At 38.2% G+C, this 16217-nt stretch overlaps 2 protein-coding genes across 5 annotated transcripts in view; both read left to right on the plus strand.

The window, feature by feature from the left end:
* The first annotated feature begins 788 nt into the window (after positions 1-788).
* On the plus strand, positions 789-11849 carry LOC130428791 (chloride channel protein 2-like). 2 transcript variants are annotated; one of them, XM_056757040.1, is made up of 23 exons: positions 789-1063; positions 2393-2507; positions 4075-4206; positions 4305-4433; positions 4668-4801; positions 5004-5081; positions 5766-5844; positions 5981-6106; positions 6463-6547; positions 6930-7031; positions 7126-7210; positions 7544-7699; positions 7788-7857; positions 7940-8050; positions 8131-8344; positions 8530-8663; positions 8748-8860; positions 9534-9645; positions 9899-9951; positions 10182-10220; positions 10494-10598; positions 10820-10906; positions 11017-11849. In XM_056757040.1, exons 1-23 carry the CDS (start codon positions 1013-1015, stop codon positions 11173-11175), a joined length of 2469 nt encoding a protein of 822 aa, XP_056613018.1. In that variant the 5' UTR covers positions 789-1012; the 3' UTR covers positions 11176-11849. The 2 variants fall into 2 exon arrangements, with proteins under 2 accessions (XP_056613018.1, XP_056613017.1); XM_056757039.1 differs by having other exon boundaries at positions 792-1063; positions 8748-8884.
* A 3786-nt stretch (positions 11850-15635) lies between these two features.
* LOC130428788 (chloride channel protein 2-like) overlaps positions 15636-16217 on the plus strand; it is a 37325-nt gene continuing 36743 nt past the window's right edge. For all 3 annotated transcript variants that reach the window (XM_056757032.1, XM_056757034.1, XM_056757033.1), the window contains exon 1: positions 15636-15836. In XM_056757032.1, the coding sequence (XP_056613010.1) occupies positions 15786-15836 (51 nt within the window). In that variant the 5' untranslated portion in view covers positions 15636-15785. The remainder of the gene's footprint in view (positions 15837-16217) is intronic.

The following is a 16217-nucleotide window of genomic DNA, read 5'->3' on the forward strand; positions in this document are numbered from 1 at the left end:
TCATTTGATTACAGTACAGATTACTCTCTCCAAAAAGTATTTAGTTACTCATTACTAATGACTTTGAATATTCTATATCAACCTTAGTTGGGTAAGACGGCTCTTAATTAATTCAAATAAATAATATAAAACTACATTAAGTACTCTCATTAACTGACTTAAGTATTAATGTGAGAAAGAAACATTAACGCATGCATTTTTAAAACAGGCTTTGAATTTGAATATCAATTCCACTATTGTATAAATTACACAGAATGTAGTTCAATTACATCAATAGTAATTTCTGAAAACTAAGAGTAATCCCTTACTTTACTTTTTAAAGAGAAAAGTAATTCAATTACAGTAACTTTGTACTTAGTAACTAGTGACACCCAACACTGCACAGAACCTATGAGAATCTATCACAGACTCAAACCTACTTACAACTTGTGTTTTCTGGAGGTATCTTGCCGTGTGATGTTCCTGTTGTTTTGTTAAAACAGAAGTGGACACGATATGTTCAGAGATCTCTTCTTCATCTGAAAGTGTGTTCTACTCCTACATTCTGTTGACCATGAAAACATAAAAACAAAATATTTCACTTCTTCCTGAAAAACTAAATCCATACATAACAGTGTGTATGTGTGTGTGTTTACCTGTAAACAATGATTTGTGAGAATAAACTCTATAAAAGTACATTTCCATGAAGTGTTTATGAGCTCGAGGTGACCGGACGTCTTTGGACGATTCTCGTGAACTCGCGATGCGTATGAATTAAAAATGCTAGTGTAAGATTTAGATTCTGATGACTCGAGAACACTCATGCCCATTTCTAGTCTTTGGTGGGCGGAGTTTCTCTCCGTAAGCCCCGCCTCAAATTGAACTCACCTCAAACTTTTTCCACTTATAAAACACAAATGTTGCTACAGAGACACATCGATCGACACACACTGAAGCAACGACACACGTCTGGTGTGACCTCTCCTCTGTGTGTGAGGCGCAGAGAGAGAGAGAGTGTGTGTTTGTGTGAGTCATGGCTGTGGACAGAAGTGATCAGAGTATTCTCCAGTATGAACACACTGTGGTAAGTGTTGCATGTTTATGATGGTTTTATTGAAGTCGTCAATCAGATGAGAATCTGTGTGGTTGTGTCAGTAATGCATGTATGTCTGTCAAATGTTTTCATATTTATTACAAACTGTTGTTGAGAGAAAATGATCACAAAATATTTTCTGAAGAATACTTGGAAAACACTTTCTTTATAATAACACATCTGTGCAGAATGCTTGTATCTCACACCAGTGGTTCTCCACAACACCCTAATGGAAAACATTTTCTTTATAATGGAAACATTTTTTTGAAAAAAGGATGTGAAAACAGGCTACAAACAGAGAGAAAAAATCATTATGGTGTTGTGAAGAACCACTGGGGTGAGATTCAAGCATTCTGTACAGGTGTGTTGCACTGGGGTTCAACGGCTGCAGGTTTCTGCCATCTGCTGGACAAACACCGAAGTGCATCTGTGTTCAAGAATCAACAGTTCTATAAGAAAGTGTCTTAAATATTATAATAATAAAATGTACAGTTAAAAATGGAAAAAGTTCGTCATTCCTTCCTTAAAGTTAGTCAAATTATTATTGGGCTAGAACATCACTAATCCAGCTCTATACTTTTCAAATGTATGACAAGAAATAACTAAAACAGAATTTATTTGAACTTTTGAAGAAAATAACGATTTAAATGCTCAATTTATCGTAATTCTGTTGCGAGATGTGAATTAGCATTTTATGCATTAAAACGGCAGTTTCCCCGTTAACTGTACTGGTTCAATATGGCGTTTGGCGCGTGACCATATGCGGCGATGCGCAGACCAATCAAAGTATCGCGAGAGTGCGATTTCCAAACGGAGCAGACAGTCTGCTCTCGCGGTTATAGCGATCGATCGGTTTAAGCAAAGCACACAACGCATACATTCAGTTTGACCTTTGATTAAAAAGCTATACTTGCTGATTCAGTTGAAACGCAACGTTCGCACAAGCGTCAAAGCTCGAATGTCTTCCAGTGCACGAACGATTAACTAACACTGGGTTCACACCAAACGCGAATTAAACGTTCTGCGCGAGAAATTACATACAAAGTCAAAGCGTTTGGTGTGAACCCAGCATGATGGCTTCCAAAACACAACGTTTAAGTGGACAGTTCACTTCAAAATAATAAATACTTATTTTATTTGCTCACCACAGTGACTTTCTTAGGCAGTTGTCAGAATCCGTAAAGCCCGTTGTTGTGGTTTGAGAATCTAATAATATCGCACAGCTACACTCATTAACGCTTGTGCTGATGTAAAGCACCAGTAAAAATAATATGTTTGTAAATAATTAAAGGCGTTTGTTTGTATGTTTGTGTTTCTCAGGAAGAGTCCGTTCCACTGCGAGAAGACGCGCGTCACCGACGCTACACACCTGAACGCAGCGCGTCTGTAAAAGTGCAGGAATATGAGAAGGGACGAAGCGTCAAGCGTCAAAGGCGTGAGTCAAATCACAACCTGATGTTTTTACATCAATACCAAAGTTTACACACAAACGACAGATGAGTCAAAGATGTTTTTTACTATTTTAGAATGTTCTCTCTCTCTCTCTCTCTCTCTCTCTCTCTCTCTTTCACACTCTCTCTCTCTCTCTCTCTCTCTCTATATCATCGCTGGGCTGCGTTCAAATAGTGCAAGTATTTATACAAACAGAAGTAAAATAGAAGTAATAATCTAAAATAGAAAGTAATATGTACCCGTGTAGTTCAAAGTTAAAGTGAATTAGTAATATATGAAACAGAAATAAAGTATAGTTTAAACAGAGCTTCACAAAAGCAAAATATAAATTTAAGTATCAAAATCAAGTAATATTAGTAATATACCTGATGACCGGATGCATTACTGAATCAGAGTTTTTCCTGAAAGGAGAAATTGTCGTGCAGACTCTCGCATAAACTATGTCGTGTGTCTACACAAGAAATGCTGCGTGCTGTCATTTGTAAGTGCAGTTGCGGCATTACGCCACAGTGGCGCGCTGTTTCATTATCAGCACACTGAGCCAATAAAAGGAGTTGCAGAACAAGAGCAGAATGTGTTTGACGGCTGTTTGTTTTGTATACGAGTACGTTTAATTTCTTGAGATTTCTTGAATAAACATGAAGTACATCATTGTAATGTCTTCAGCTGTGCAGTCGTACCGTTGAATCAGTTTGTACTGTACACAGCGAGTTCGCCAGTATAAGCGCACATCGCGTTCAGAACGACTCGCAGACGAATGACTCGTTTGAACCGATTCATTTAAACTATTGAACTTTTTGTCAGTAGCGAATACAAGAGATCATTGAATCATTTAAAGTGAACCTCAGAGAATCAGGATGTGAACGAGCTTTAGTAAGTCTGGTTCATTCAGTTGACAATGATAGAAAAGCTTTATATGATTAAAAACAACATTTTTGTTTGGTTAAATAAAACTTAATACTTTTAATAGTTTTATATAACAACATAATTGTCATTTTCATCTTATTTTATAAGAACTTTTAATATGTGAAAGTCAGGTTGGTTAAGCCACTTGGTACAGTAGTAACGTTAGGTGTGTGTGTGTACAAGATCAGGTTGGCAAGCACCTCATTTTGAGCCAGGAAAACCCTGCTGATAATGCAGTGATGCATCATGGGTAACACCTGCTGTGTTTGTGTGGGCCCGTGCAGAGTCATTATGAGAGAGAGTTCTGCCAACGGAAGTCCAAAACACTGGAGCGTCACGTGATTCACGGAGCATTCAGATAGATCCAGGAAGTGATGTTTTCTCTTTAAATGCTTTATTTCTTTCATTTTTTTATTCATTAAATGACTTTCGTCTTTAAATGGGTTAAAAGTTGACCTCAGCTGGTCTGTTCAGTCGCAGCTCCATGCGTTACTGGTAACTTCTGGGAAATCTTGAGAGCCTCCATGAACCGTTCCAATGGAGTCAACGAAGTTGACGCAACTCTCTCTCTGGACGGCTCTGGGCCTGTGATAAGACAGATGTGCAGTGCTGCATTATGGGTAACACCTTCTCTGTTTGTGTAGCGTGGGCAGCGTGCTGTCGTCGGGTGTGTTTGTCATGGATCGGGGCCGACTGGATCTTTCTCATGTTGTTGGGAGTTGCTCTGGCACTCCTCAGCTTCCTCATGGATATCTTCATCTTCCTCTTCATGGACGGTCAGTGCGTGTGTGCCAGCGTGTGTTTAGCATGTTTTAACCGCCCATTGAATTGCGTTTGATTTGGTGCTGAGTGTTTTCTCTCTGTCTCTCTCCAGCGCACAGGTTTCTCTATCATCTTTCTGACAGTAATGTGATGTTGCAGTATTTGACGTGGATCACCTTCCCTCTGCTGCTCATGCTGTTCGCTGCAGGTTTCACACAGATGTTGGCACCTCAGGCTTCTGGTGAGACACACACACACAATACACAGATATGATTGTAAGATGATGACACGTGGTGTACGTCACCATCACACAAACCCGCTGACATGAGGAAGACACCTGAAGTAATTGACCAGAGGAGAACTGGTCCTCGTTCTTTACTAGCATCTCACGAATGCTCCTGTTCTCTGCCACAGTTGTCTCACTGGGTGATATTTAGTTTGTTTGTTTGTAATTTTTGATCAATGTGTGTTTCAGGATCTGGGATTCCCGAGATAAAGATCATCCTCAGAGGCTTGATGATGAAAGAATACCTCACTCTGAAAACATTAGCGGTTAAAGTCATCAGTCTCGTCTGTGTGCTGGGAAGTGAACTGCCTGTGGGCAAAGAGGTGAACACAAACGCACACTCAACACATTACAACAACGCAATGCAAGAGTTTTAATTCTAATTTGTTTAGCAGAATTGACAGAAGTTAAATGTGCTTTATACATTTTATTTCATGTGGATCATTGATTCATGAGTTTTTCTGTTGTAGTGTGTTTTTGTGTTTCGTAAAAGCTGATGATGAAATGTGTGTTTGTGTCTTAAAGGGGCCGTTCGTGCACTTTGGTGCTTTGTGCGCCGCTCTCCTCTGTAAATTCATGTCTTTCTTCAGTGATATTTACAAGGTACATGAAAGACATACCGTGTGCGTCATAAAATAATAATGATAACTTTATTTTGTATAGCGTCTTTAAAAGTAGCATCTCAAAGTTACATAAATAATGAAAAATAGAATGAAGGTAACAGAAATTCAAAATATAATAGAAGATTATACTAAACGCATAATGTACGTATAATCACTTTTGGATGTTAAATTACTAAAAATTAATTAAGTAAGGGATTACTTTTATTTTATTAACAGTTATTTAATTACTGTTACTTTTACTTTTGATGTAAAACTAAATACTTTGTGTTATATTTGCTAATTTTAAAATCTGTGCTTTAATGTATCATTCTCACATTTGGTTAGTAAATAAGAGTACTTTATGTAGTTATGTTGAATGAATTAAAAGAGCCGTGAATATCCTTGAATCACTGAACTAATCGAGGTTAATGTAGGATATAGAAAGAAATTAGTAACAAGTAATTAAATACTTTTTGTAGAGTAATTTGTACAGTAATCTAATTATACTATTGAATATGTAACTAGTAATTCATTACTTTTTCAGAGTAGAGTAACTTACCCAACACTGCATATAATTATACAAAACAAATACAAATATGAAGTTTTATTACGGAAATGACACATTTTCTTGTTCATATAAAACTGTCCATGTCTATATCTGAGAAATGTGTCGTGTGTTGAACAGAATGAGGCCAGAAACTTGGAGATGCTCACGGCTGGATGTGCGGTCGGGATCGGCTGCTGTTTCGCTGCTCCTGTCGGAGGTCAGAGGTCATGTTTGCTTTACTGCAGAACAATCTGAAATTGTCTATAAATGTATTAACCAGTCAGAAGCCTAAAGTTGATTGTTAAATCATGTTATATTATTGTTTTTGTGTATTGTGTGTGTGTGTGTTTCAGGCGTGTTGTTCAGCATCGAGGTGACGTCAGTGTTTTTCGTGGTAAGAAACTACTGGCGAGGGTTAATGTCTTCTGTGTTTGGCATTCTCATCTTCAGACTGCTGGCCGTGTGGAACAAAGAGGAAGGTGTGTATTCACAATATTATATTGTGGTGAAAACATCGTACACGCTTAATTCGCAGATTCTCTCCGTTAAATATCCAAAGGCTAATAATTATGTTGAAACGGTGAAACATCATTATACATCACAAAACTGTCTGTCGGTACAGTTAGACTAGAGACACTAGTTTTTTTAAAGGTATTTAGACAAACACTCAAGATTCTTCTTGTCAAGTAAGACAAAAAACTTTAAATGACCATGTGATAAGTGTGAATTTTAATGCACTTTGCGTTGGGTGGTCTCTGAAAATCAAAGGATTTTCATGTAGGATAAGATTCATCCCTTACTTCATCCATAACACACGAGTCTCTCTCTGTCTCAGAGACCATCATGGCTCTTTTCCCAACAAAGTTCAGGCTCGAGTATCCCTTTGACCTTCAGGAGCTTCCAGCGTTTGCTGTTATGGGGTCAGTTTATCATCTTTAATATTTCACACAGAGAGTAAAAGTGTCTTTTTCACGCTAAAGTTAAATGTTTATTGTTATTTTGAATCACATTTTTACCCTCATGTGTTTAAATGGTCATGTGATGCAGAAGTCTCATGTAGTTTCTCTTGTATGACATGACATCATAAACTGTGTTCTAAAAGATCTGATGCTCAGAATACACTTGTGTTGTGTTCTGTGTTTAATATCACCTGAAAAGAAACACATCATATTATGAAGATCATTTAGTAAACCTTCATTTAAAAACGTTGAAAGCTCGACAAATAAAACTGTAACAACAACACAGATCTTGTGTTTCTTTATCACGTAATCTCTCTCTCTCTCTCTCTCTCTCTCTCTATAGAATAGCATGTGGGTTTGGTGGAGCTTTATTTGTGTATTTAAATGGGAAGATTGCTCTATTCGTGAAGAAACAAAAAGCTATGAAGAACTTCCTCCTGACAAAGTGAGTGTCCTGTCTGTGTGATAAAATAAAAACTGATCTGAAGTCTGTCTGTATTTACACAACAAGATAAACATGAGAATGCGTGTGTTTGTAGCTGTTTCATTTACTCTGGTCTGGTGTCAGTGTTTATATCATCACTCACTTTCCCTCCGGGCTTTGGACAGTTTATGGCTGGACAGGTAACACACACACATGCACACACACAAACACATGTGGTTTATTATCTCTGTGGGGATAGTCAATAGCCATAATGATTTTTATACTGTACAAACTGTACATTTTATCCCATAAACTTAAAGATCATAGATTTTTTTTTTGCTTTTTATGATTTATAATCTTTTTTGGCAAGTCCCCAGGAGTAATATAAAAACAGGGCAACACACGCACACGTTTAACATAACATCACTCTATATCACTACAGAGATGAAAGTATTAAATGCAGATTCATCTTTTGACCTTGTAAATCAGAAATCAAAGGTTTGCAAACGTGTGACATCACTTCCTCCTCATAGCTCACACAAAGAGATTCCTTGATTTCATTTTTTGACAACCGAACGTGGTCGAAGGAAGGAATCGTAGAAGATTTTCATCCGCATGATCATTTATCTGCCTGGAAACATCCACAGGCCAACGTCTTTATAATCCTGAGTGTGTTTATCATCATGAAGGTCAACACACACTCACACAAGTCATCTTTAACAGGTGTTTTGATTGTTGTTATTCAGTGTGTGTCATGTTTTTCGTTCTGTTGTGTAGTTCTGGATGTCGGCTCTGTCCATAACTCTTCCTATCCCGGCCGGTTCATTTGTTCCTGTGTTTGTTATTGGTAAGTTTGTCATTTTCCAGAACATTTTGCAACGTTAAAAGTGATTTGTGATATAATTCACACGTGTGCGCGTGTGTTTCAGGTGCCGCGTTCGGCCGTCTGGTGGGTGAAGGTATGGCCACATTGTTTCCGGATGGCTTTGAAACGGAACACGGCGTCCATCCCATAATTCCTGGAGCTTACGCCGTCGTGGGTGAGTCACTCAGACTCCCATCTGACCTCATGTGTGTGACCTGAGAAACATCTCTTCATCCACCTGCCGTGTGTTTGCAGGCGCTGCGGCACTGACGGCGGGCATCACTCACACCATCTCCACCGCTGTGATCATGATAGAGCTGACGGGTCAGATCAGATACGGTCTGCCCATCCTCATTGCTGTCATACTGTCCAACATCATCTCACAGAACCTCCAGCCGTCCATCTATGACTCCATCATCCGCCTCAAGAAACTGCCGTACCTGCCCGAGCTCGGCTGGGGTCACCAGGAGTGAGTCTCTGTCTCTCTCTCTCTCCCCATCCATCGGTCCAAGAGACAAGCTCCTTGATCATCTTACTTGATAACGTTTATAAAATGTAAAATAAATTGCTTTATGAATGGATCACACGTCAAAGTGTGTCAAGGAGACGCCTTTATCTCACTCGATCTCTCACTCTCTCTCTCTTTCTCTGTAGGAAGTATAATCTTCATGTGGAGGACTTCATGGTGAGAGACGTTCGGTACATCACTCTGAAGTCCACCTACAGAGATCTGCTCAAGATCCTCCGGACGGGAAATCTTAAGAAGCTGCCGCTGGTGAAATCTGAAGGTACACACAAGCAATACTGTTTCACACACATACACACACACACACACAAATGATCTTTATAATATCTCTTTGTGTGTCTCTCAGACTCTATGATCTTGTTGGGATCTGTTGAGCGCGCTCAGATACGCACACTCCTAAAGCAGCACGCTAAGCACCTGCGAGATCTTGTGGACGAAGAGAGACAACACGCGTCTGAGGTCAGCCGTGAGGTTCACTTCCAGGTCAGACGCTCAACAAAGCTCAGTTGACCTCTGACTTTAAACGAATTCTGCTTCCTTCACAAAGTGTAATCCACACGTTGTGATGATGTGTGTTTTACACAATGTAATACGTTTAAAACAAGCAAACATATCTGCCAATATGGTAAGACAAATAATCTTGAATTTAGTTTCACCTTTATCTTAAAGGGACACTTCACACAGAAGTGAAAGATCTGTCATCATTTACTCGCCTTAGAGTTGTTCCAAATCTGTATACATTTTGTTGTTCGGTTGATCACAGAGAAAGATATTTGGTAGAATGCTTATAACCAGACAGATCTTGCCCACATTGACTCCCATAGTAGGAAAAAATACTATGGTAGTAAAAAGTGTCCCAGAACTGTTCTTCAAATATCTTATCTTTTGTCATCAACCGAACAAAAACCTATGAAAGATTTGTTTCAGATTTGAAGAAATGTATACAGATATGGAACAACTTGAATGTGAGTAAATGATGACAGAATTTATTACCTTGTCAAGTAAATGCATCTTGATTTAAGAATTTTAGATATTTTTTACTAGAAAACAGGATTAAATGCTTAAGAAATGCATTTTTTTGCAGTGTATAAAAAGGTCGGGCGAAGCAACAGTCTGTTTCACTGTGTTATAGAGGTCCTCTGAGGAATCTCCAGGCCCTTCTGCTCGTCCTGTTTCTCCTAAACCTCACAAACCGGCTCTGAAGAGATCATCTGTCACTGAGACAGACACCGACGTTCATAAAAGTAAGCGCACGTTTACACAAACACGTATCACCTCATGCTACCTGAGATTTGTTCTTAAGATTGAATGGATTTCACTTGAGTAGATTTCTACTGCTGTCTTGAATATGAAATGAAATATTCAGTTCTGTTCTTTACTATAATGTGCTCAGATGTCATAGCCGAAACAGTATTTTATTATTATAAAACAACCCAAACTCAATATTCAGCTTGAACTGCGGTAACCATGGTAATAGAAGTGTTCTCTCTCTTCCAGAGTTCAGCATAAAGAATCTGTTCTGTGGGGACGCTCAGAGCATCATGATAGAGGTGAGCGTTCACACACACACACACACATATGAATTATTTGTAGTTATTATAGTATAGTTTAGTTAGTAGGGATGAAATGATTCACGCAGTGCAGAAATAATTTTGCGGACCCCCTAGACACACGTCGCAGACCCCACTTTGAGAACCCCCGTAGTAAACATTGCCATTCTTGTTTCCATCTCCTAGCCATGTGTGGTGTGTGTTTTAATCTTCTCTTTGTATCTCTACAGGACGACTCAGACTCAGAGGACGAAGTGACACTTCGAGAGGTGAGAAAATAAAGCACACACAGAAACACGTTTACTTTTAATTGAATTGAGGTAAAAGTAATTCAAGTTTTTCATAGTTTTAATGGGAGGTTGAAAGGCTTATAGGATCTTAGGCACACACTTAAGAACATAAAGATGCTTTCTATTCATACTGATCCCTAATAGTCTTGATCTACTGTTCCTTTTTATTTCTTTATAAAATCTTTGTGTCATGCCGTAATGATGCTGTAACACACACACGTATCATGTCTTGTGTATTTCTTGTGAATGCAGATTGAGGAGTGGGAGGGGCTACAGCTTGACGAGCAGGTGAACTTCAACAACTGTAAGATTGACCCCGCCCCTTTCCAGCTGGTGGAGCGCACCTCACTGCACAAGGTGAGTGTGTTAGTGTGTGTGTGACTGACTGTGTGTGTGCATGTTAGCGTGGACGTGTGTGACTGTGGGTTTGTCTCTGTGTGTGTATGTCTGTGTTTGTGTGTCGTGTGTATGTATGCGCATGTGGATGTGTGTGTGTGATTGTGTGTGTTTGTTTGACTTTTGAGTGATGTTTCAAATCAAACACACATTTATTGATGATCTCTTGATGTGTCTGACAGGCTCACACTATGTTCTTTGTGCTGAGTTTGGATCAGGCTTACGTCACCAGCATCGGTCGACTTATTGGGGTGGTTTCACTGAAAGAGGTCAGAGGTCACCTAGAAATAACATAAAAATAAAAGATGTGTTTTGAAGTCATTTATCTGTGACCGTGTTTGTGTGTTCATGAGGTGACTTGTGTGTGTGTGTGTTATAGCTGCGTAAAGCAGTGGAGGGCTCTCTGACAGACGAGGGGTTGAAGTTACGTCCTGTGCTGGACAGTTTTCAGGACTGTGGGACGGGTGCTAACAACTTCAAAAGCGAGAAGACTGAACTTCACAAACTGTTGGATCCTCACAGCGACGTCACACATTAACCAAACACCTCAGATCAGTAACGCTCCATACATTAAAACACATTATTCTGTCTTCCAGTAGGCTGGAGAGCTCCGCCCTGTTCTTGACAATTAAAAGTGACCCTGATCAACCTGATTCAAATCCAGTCTGACAAAAACAATACAGTACTCATTATTATTTATTTCTCAAAATGATTTAAGAATATTTTGGTTTATAATGTTGTGTGCTGCTTCAAGTTAAATATCTGTAAATTAATTGCATTGAAGCCCAACATAAAAGTTAGAAGAGCACAGCAACAGTACTTCTTCATATTTGAATACAAACTACAAACAATGCAATAATGAGGGTTATTTTGGTGCTGTTAAAATGGATGTCAATTAACATTCATTGATGATAAATAATGTTTTATTGACCACAATTTTTTTACCCAGTTTTCCATTAGACTAGGAGAACATGAAGTTTATTTATTTTCAGAAATAAGAGCAGAAATTATGTCGAATTCAGGCTGGAATTGTATTAAAAACGTGATTTGTTTTGATTCGTTGTTAACAAACCTCAGGACTCCAGGTGGCGACAGAGATTCATTCAGATATCTGTGTCATTAAACCAAATGTGTTACATTAACAAGTTTATTTTATTGGTTAAAATAATAAATAAGCCTTAAACAAAATAAAGAAAAAACAATAACAAGTTTCTAGATTGTAGTTTTGTACAAGTTTAAGTTAATGTTTCAAATGACAAAGAGAAAAACACCAACATTAAAAAAATCCTTGTAAATCCTGATTTCATAAAAATGAACAGTAATGAACCGTAAGCATCGTGTCTGTCTTTTCACTGCATGTGTTCATTATTTAAATAATGCAGAATTAGACATTAAATCTTCTGAAACTGATTCTCAAATTAACTTTGAGAAATAATGATTTAGGAATTAGATTTGATAAGATTAGAGAACATGTAGGTCAATTGAAGAACGAATTAAACAGGATCAACTTTAAATTTTTATTTATTTAAACTGTGTGGAGAGTGATTTTCTTTCAGCACAGGGCAGCACAGGGCAACAAGAGCAGAAGTAAATAGGAAATGGAGAATAGGTGAGAATGAGATCAAACTGATGACAAATCATAGAGAATGAAATCAAATTATAGACTTTACGTTTAAACACACTACTTGGGCTTCGAACCTGTGACCTCTTGTACCTAAGACATGCGGTTTATCTGGTTTTGCCACTCAGTTGACTTGCTTGTTAAAATAATTACATCTGTTAAGATATGTTTTTTTACGAGAAAGATACAATGTCGCAGGCAACTGTCAACTTTGAAGAGGTATTTCTTGAAAAATTGGCCAACTAAAAAAATGAATTTGTCCAATTCTGTGCAGTTGGTCCAAAGATCATACGAGCGGAGCTTGGAAAAAATGGGACGACATTTGTCAAATCAGCAGTGGAAAAAACATTGTTTTTCACATGCTTTACAATAAGTTATGAACCAAATGTAAGAAAATTATAAACTAAGCACCAATCGAATCGGCACGACCAGGAGAAAAAAATACCGTCAGAAAAATAATTTCAGCAAAGTGTTCAAGAGTTATAAGCAATCTCATGAACGCTAGTGGGTGCTGTCTTGAAACTTCACAGGTACGTCCGGGACAAAAACTCAATGACGCATACCAAATTTCCTGACAATATATCATCTGATTCAAGATATGACGATTTATGACAGATTTCAAAATGGTGAGCCTGAGGAATCTGTAGACACAGAGATCACGGTTTTCTGATAAACATATCCAAAGTTACGAGCAAAAATAGCTGTCGCTGCCCATTGGTGTCGCTGTTCCCATATTTAGCACGGACCCCCACTCCGAGGTGTCAATGAAGCATACCGAGTTTCATACCGATAGATTGAAGAATAGCCAAGATACGGCCTCAGATCCATGTTAGATAACGTCTGTGCACCTCTGTCCAAAGATCGTGTCAGCCGTTTTTCCAAATAAACGATGACAATTTCTAGGACTAGAAATGCAATACTGTACCTTTCAAGATGGCCGCTGAAGTAATGATCGGAGTTTTAATATAACACATGGAATGTTTATGAGCAGTAGGAGTGGATGCCATTTGCAGAATAGAACTTCTGTAGATCAATGGTCTTCAAAAGTTACAGTCGCTTACAACGTGTATTTTTGAACTGCTTGTGGTGCTATAGAGTGACTGCTAGAGACCCCATACTTGGTAACAGGACTATTTAGCACCAACACAACAAGTGTGCCAAATAACGGTTGATAGGGCTGCCATAGACTCCCATTTGGAAAAAGAAGAAGAAAACTAGCAGAATCAGTAGTGGCCATAGCTCAGCCCCTAAATATACAGTAATACAGGTGATAGAGAGAGAGAAATCACCTGAGGACATTCTGTTCACGGTAAACTTAATCTGTGTGTGTGTGTATGTGACTGGCCAAAATTCTGTCCTCTGATTGGCTGATGCTTTGTCAGTAATAAGAAGTGAATTGAGAATGGAATCTGAAAGATACAGGCATGTGTGTGTGCGTGTGTGTGCGTGTGTGTGTGTGCGTGTGTTGGATAAGGGTTGTGTGTTTCTAAAAATACACCCAAAGGATCAATTCTTCGAAAAAGTAAATAAATTAACAGACCATCATTTCAATAGTTTAAAGTACACATACTGAACACACACTTAAAGTTCATCCATTGTCATGATGTGTTGAGAAATGCCCGTGAAATGACAGTAAATGGAATATAAAGGAAGAAAATGGAATGGTGACATTATGGTGGCTCGTTCACAGGTTTTGTTTCAAAATCTCACATGACCTTTGACCTGTCTACCGGTTTATACTCTACTAGAGGTCAGAGAGGGATGTCAAAGGTCAAAGTTGAGACAGATGCAAGCTTGTGATGTTCCTCAAATCATTAGAAATATTCAAATATGCAGCAACTTTGGGTTTATTGATTGACCATTTCTTTGTTTGTCCAGCACCCTGGTCAACAATTAATGTTATCATTGGTGCTATATGAATAAAGATGAGTTGAGTTGAGACTGTCCTCTTCGGAACACAAAAATTCTTCACAAAAATGTCTAGAGTTTCTCACGCTCCACAGAAATGCTTATAATAATCATTAACCATCCCTCACAGGTTATTAAAGTCACTGTTTATCATCATATTAACTCCAGAGCTTTGCTAGACACACACACAACTGAATAATCTTTTTGCTTTAAATATATTCCTACTTGTAAATGTGAGGGCTAGACAAATAAATGTAAGTGCCTATGAAAAGTGTTTGTATTTTAAAGTGACAGGGGTCAGTTCGGGATGGAGACAATTCCTGCTATTATTTGTTGGGTATTTTTAAATCTGTTTGTTAAAAAAAACACTAGCAGAGTTCTTCATGGCCGCTACAAGCAAATTCATCTGACCACAAATTTACATTGAACACAATGAGTGCTTCATCTCATGATTCCTGGAAAAGTACCAACAGTTTAATATTTTACTGCAGGAATGAAAAAAATGACAATGAAAGATCATTGAATCTGCTTTGACGTCTTTTATTTGCTTTTTTTCTGCGTATAGATTCTATTTTTGGTGTTTATGTACAAATAAACGTTATTCATTGACCAATGTAAGTCAACCTCAGTCTTAAACAAAAGCTGATAAAGTTTCATCAAGGTTTAACTTTCTTCTTCATCTGCTGAATGAGTTTTAATATGAGCGCAAACACCACTAAACATCTATATACAGCACAAATACATCTTTCACACATCTGACTTATTTTATCTACATGTTATTTATGAATCAGAATCAGGTTTATATGCCAATTTTGTTTTGGTTACATTGGCTCCTCTATTGTCTTAAAAACACAATACATACAGTACACAACACAAGAAATATAGAAGAAAAAGGAACAATAAAGGACCTTAAGGATAACAAATATAAATAATATACAAAGGTGCAGTTTGGTTAAGTGTACCTATAAGTAATGTATATTAAACTTGTGAATCTTACATTTTTAGAGCCGTAAATTATAATTAATTATACCATGTAGCAGACTATATTATACTGTAGCAGACTATATTATAGTAGCCTGATTCCTACACTTAATTGTATACTACAGTATTTTAAGTATTAACTATTGAAGTGATCAACTGTAGTAAATTAAATCCTTACAGTTTACTGTTGTAAAGCTTAAAAAGACTAAAACATGTAGGAATTGTACTACCGGTTATTGTGAAGTGTTTCTGCGTGTTTCTGAAAAACACAAAATAATAAAAGCATACCTTCAAAATTTGTCTCGACTTGTAAATATCGCGACAGCGAATCCAAAGGTGAGCGGTCGGATGAATCTCGCGATACTTTAACGTCATACGCAGACAGACTTGCGCAGCGCGCGCTGAACGTGTGCGAGTGGGCGGAGACTGTAAATCCCGCCTCATATTCAGCTGAACACAAACTTCTTTCACTCATGAGGAGACACGAACTCTGTCACAACGTTTCATTACGCGACAGTCGCGCTGACGCGCTGCACTTCCACGAGTGTTTGAGTTTGTGTGGAGTGAGATCTCGTGTTGTGTGATCTTACCTCAGTGCTTGAAGTGTGTGTGTGTGTGTGTGTGTGTGAGTTTCAGTCATGGCAGTAGACGGAATAGACCAGCGCGCGCTCCAATATGAGCAAACTTTGGTGAGTGTTTCTTCTCTTTTTATGTGTTTTTATAGAAAGTCACGCCGCCCGTGGAAGTTTCACAACGCATACACAACACTGTGACACGAGAGATTGTGAGTGTGTATCTGTAAGTGTGTGTTACATTTCAGAGCTGTCAGTCACTCCGTCTCTGTTGTGAGAATGTTATCGCTCAGCACACACATCTGAGTCGTGTTTCATAAATCTGAATGAAGTGTTGAATTGTGTAAACACATGAAGAGTCTGAAGTTGTAAATGAATGTAGATTGTTAAGGTAAAATAATGTGATGAGGAATGTGTCATATTAATTGAGATCTTCAGTAATATTGACTTTTGATCACAGACTTGACAAATCTTAGCTCAGTTGACCAGTGTTGGGTA

This window comes from Triplophysa dalaica, chromosome 9 (genome assembly GCF_015846415.1).
Source record: "Triplophysa dalaica isolate WHDGS20190420 chromosome 9, ASM1584641v1, whole genome shotgun sequence".
In the NCBI taxonomy this organism is placed as follows: domain Eukaryota; kingdom Metazoa; phylum Chordata; class Actinopteri; order Cypriniformes; family Nemacheilidae; genus Triplophysa; species Triplophysa dalaica.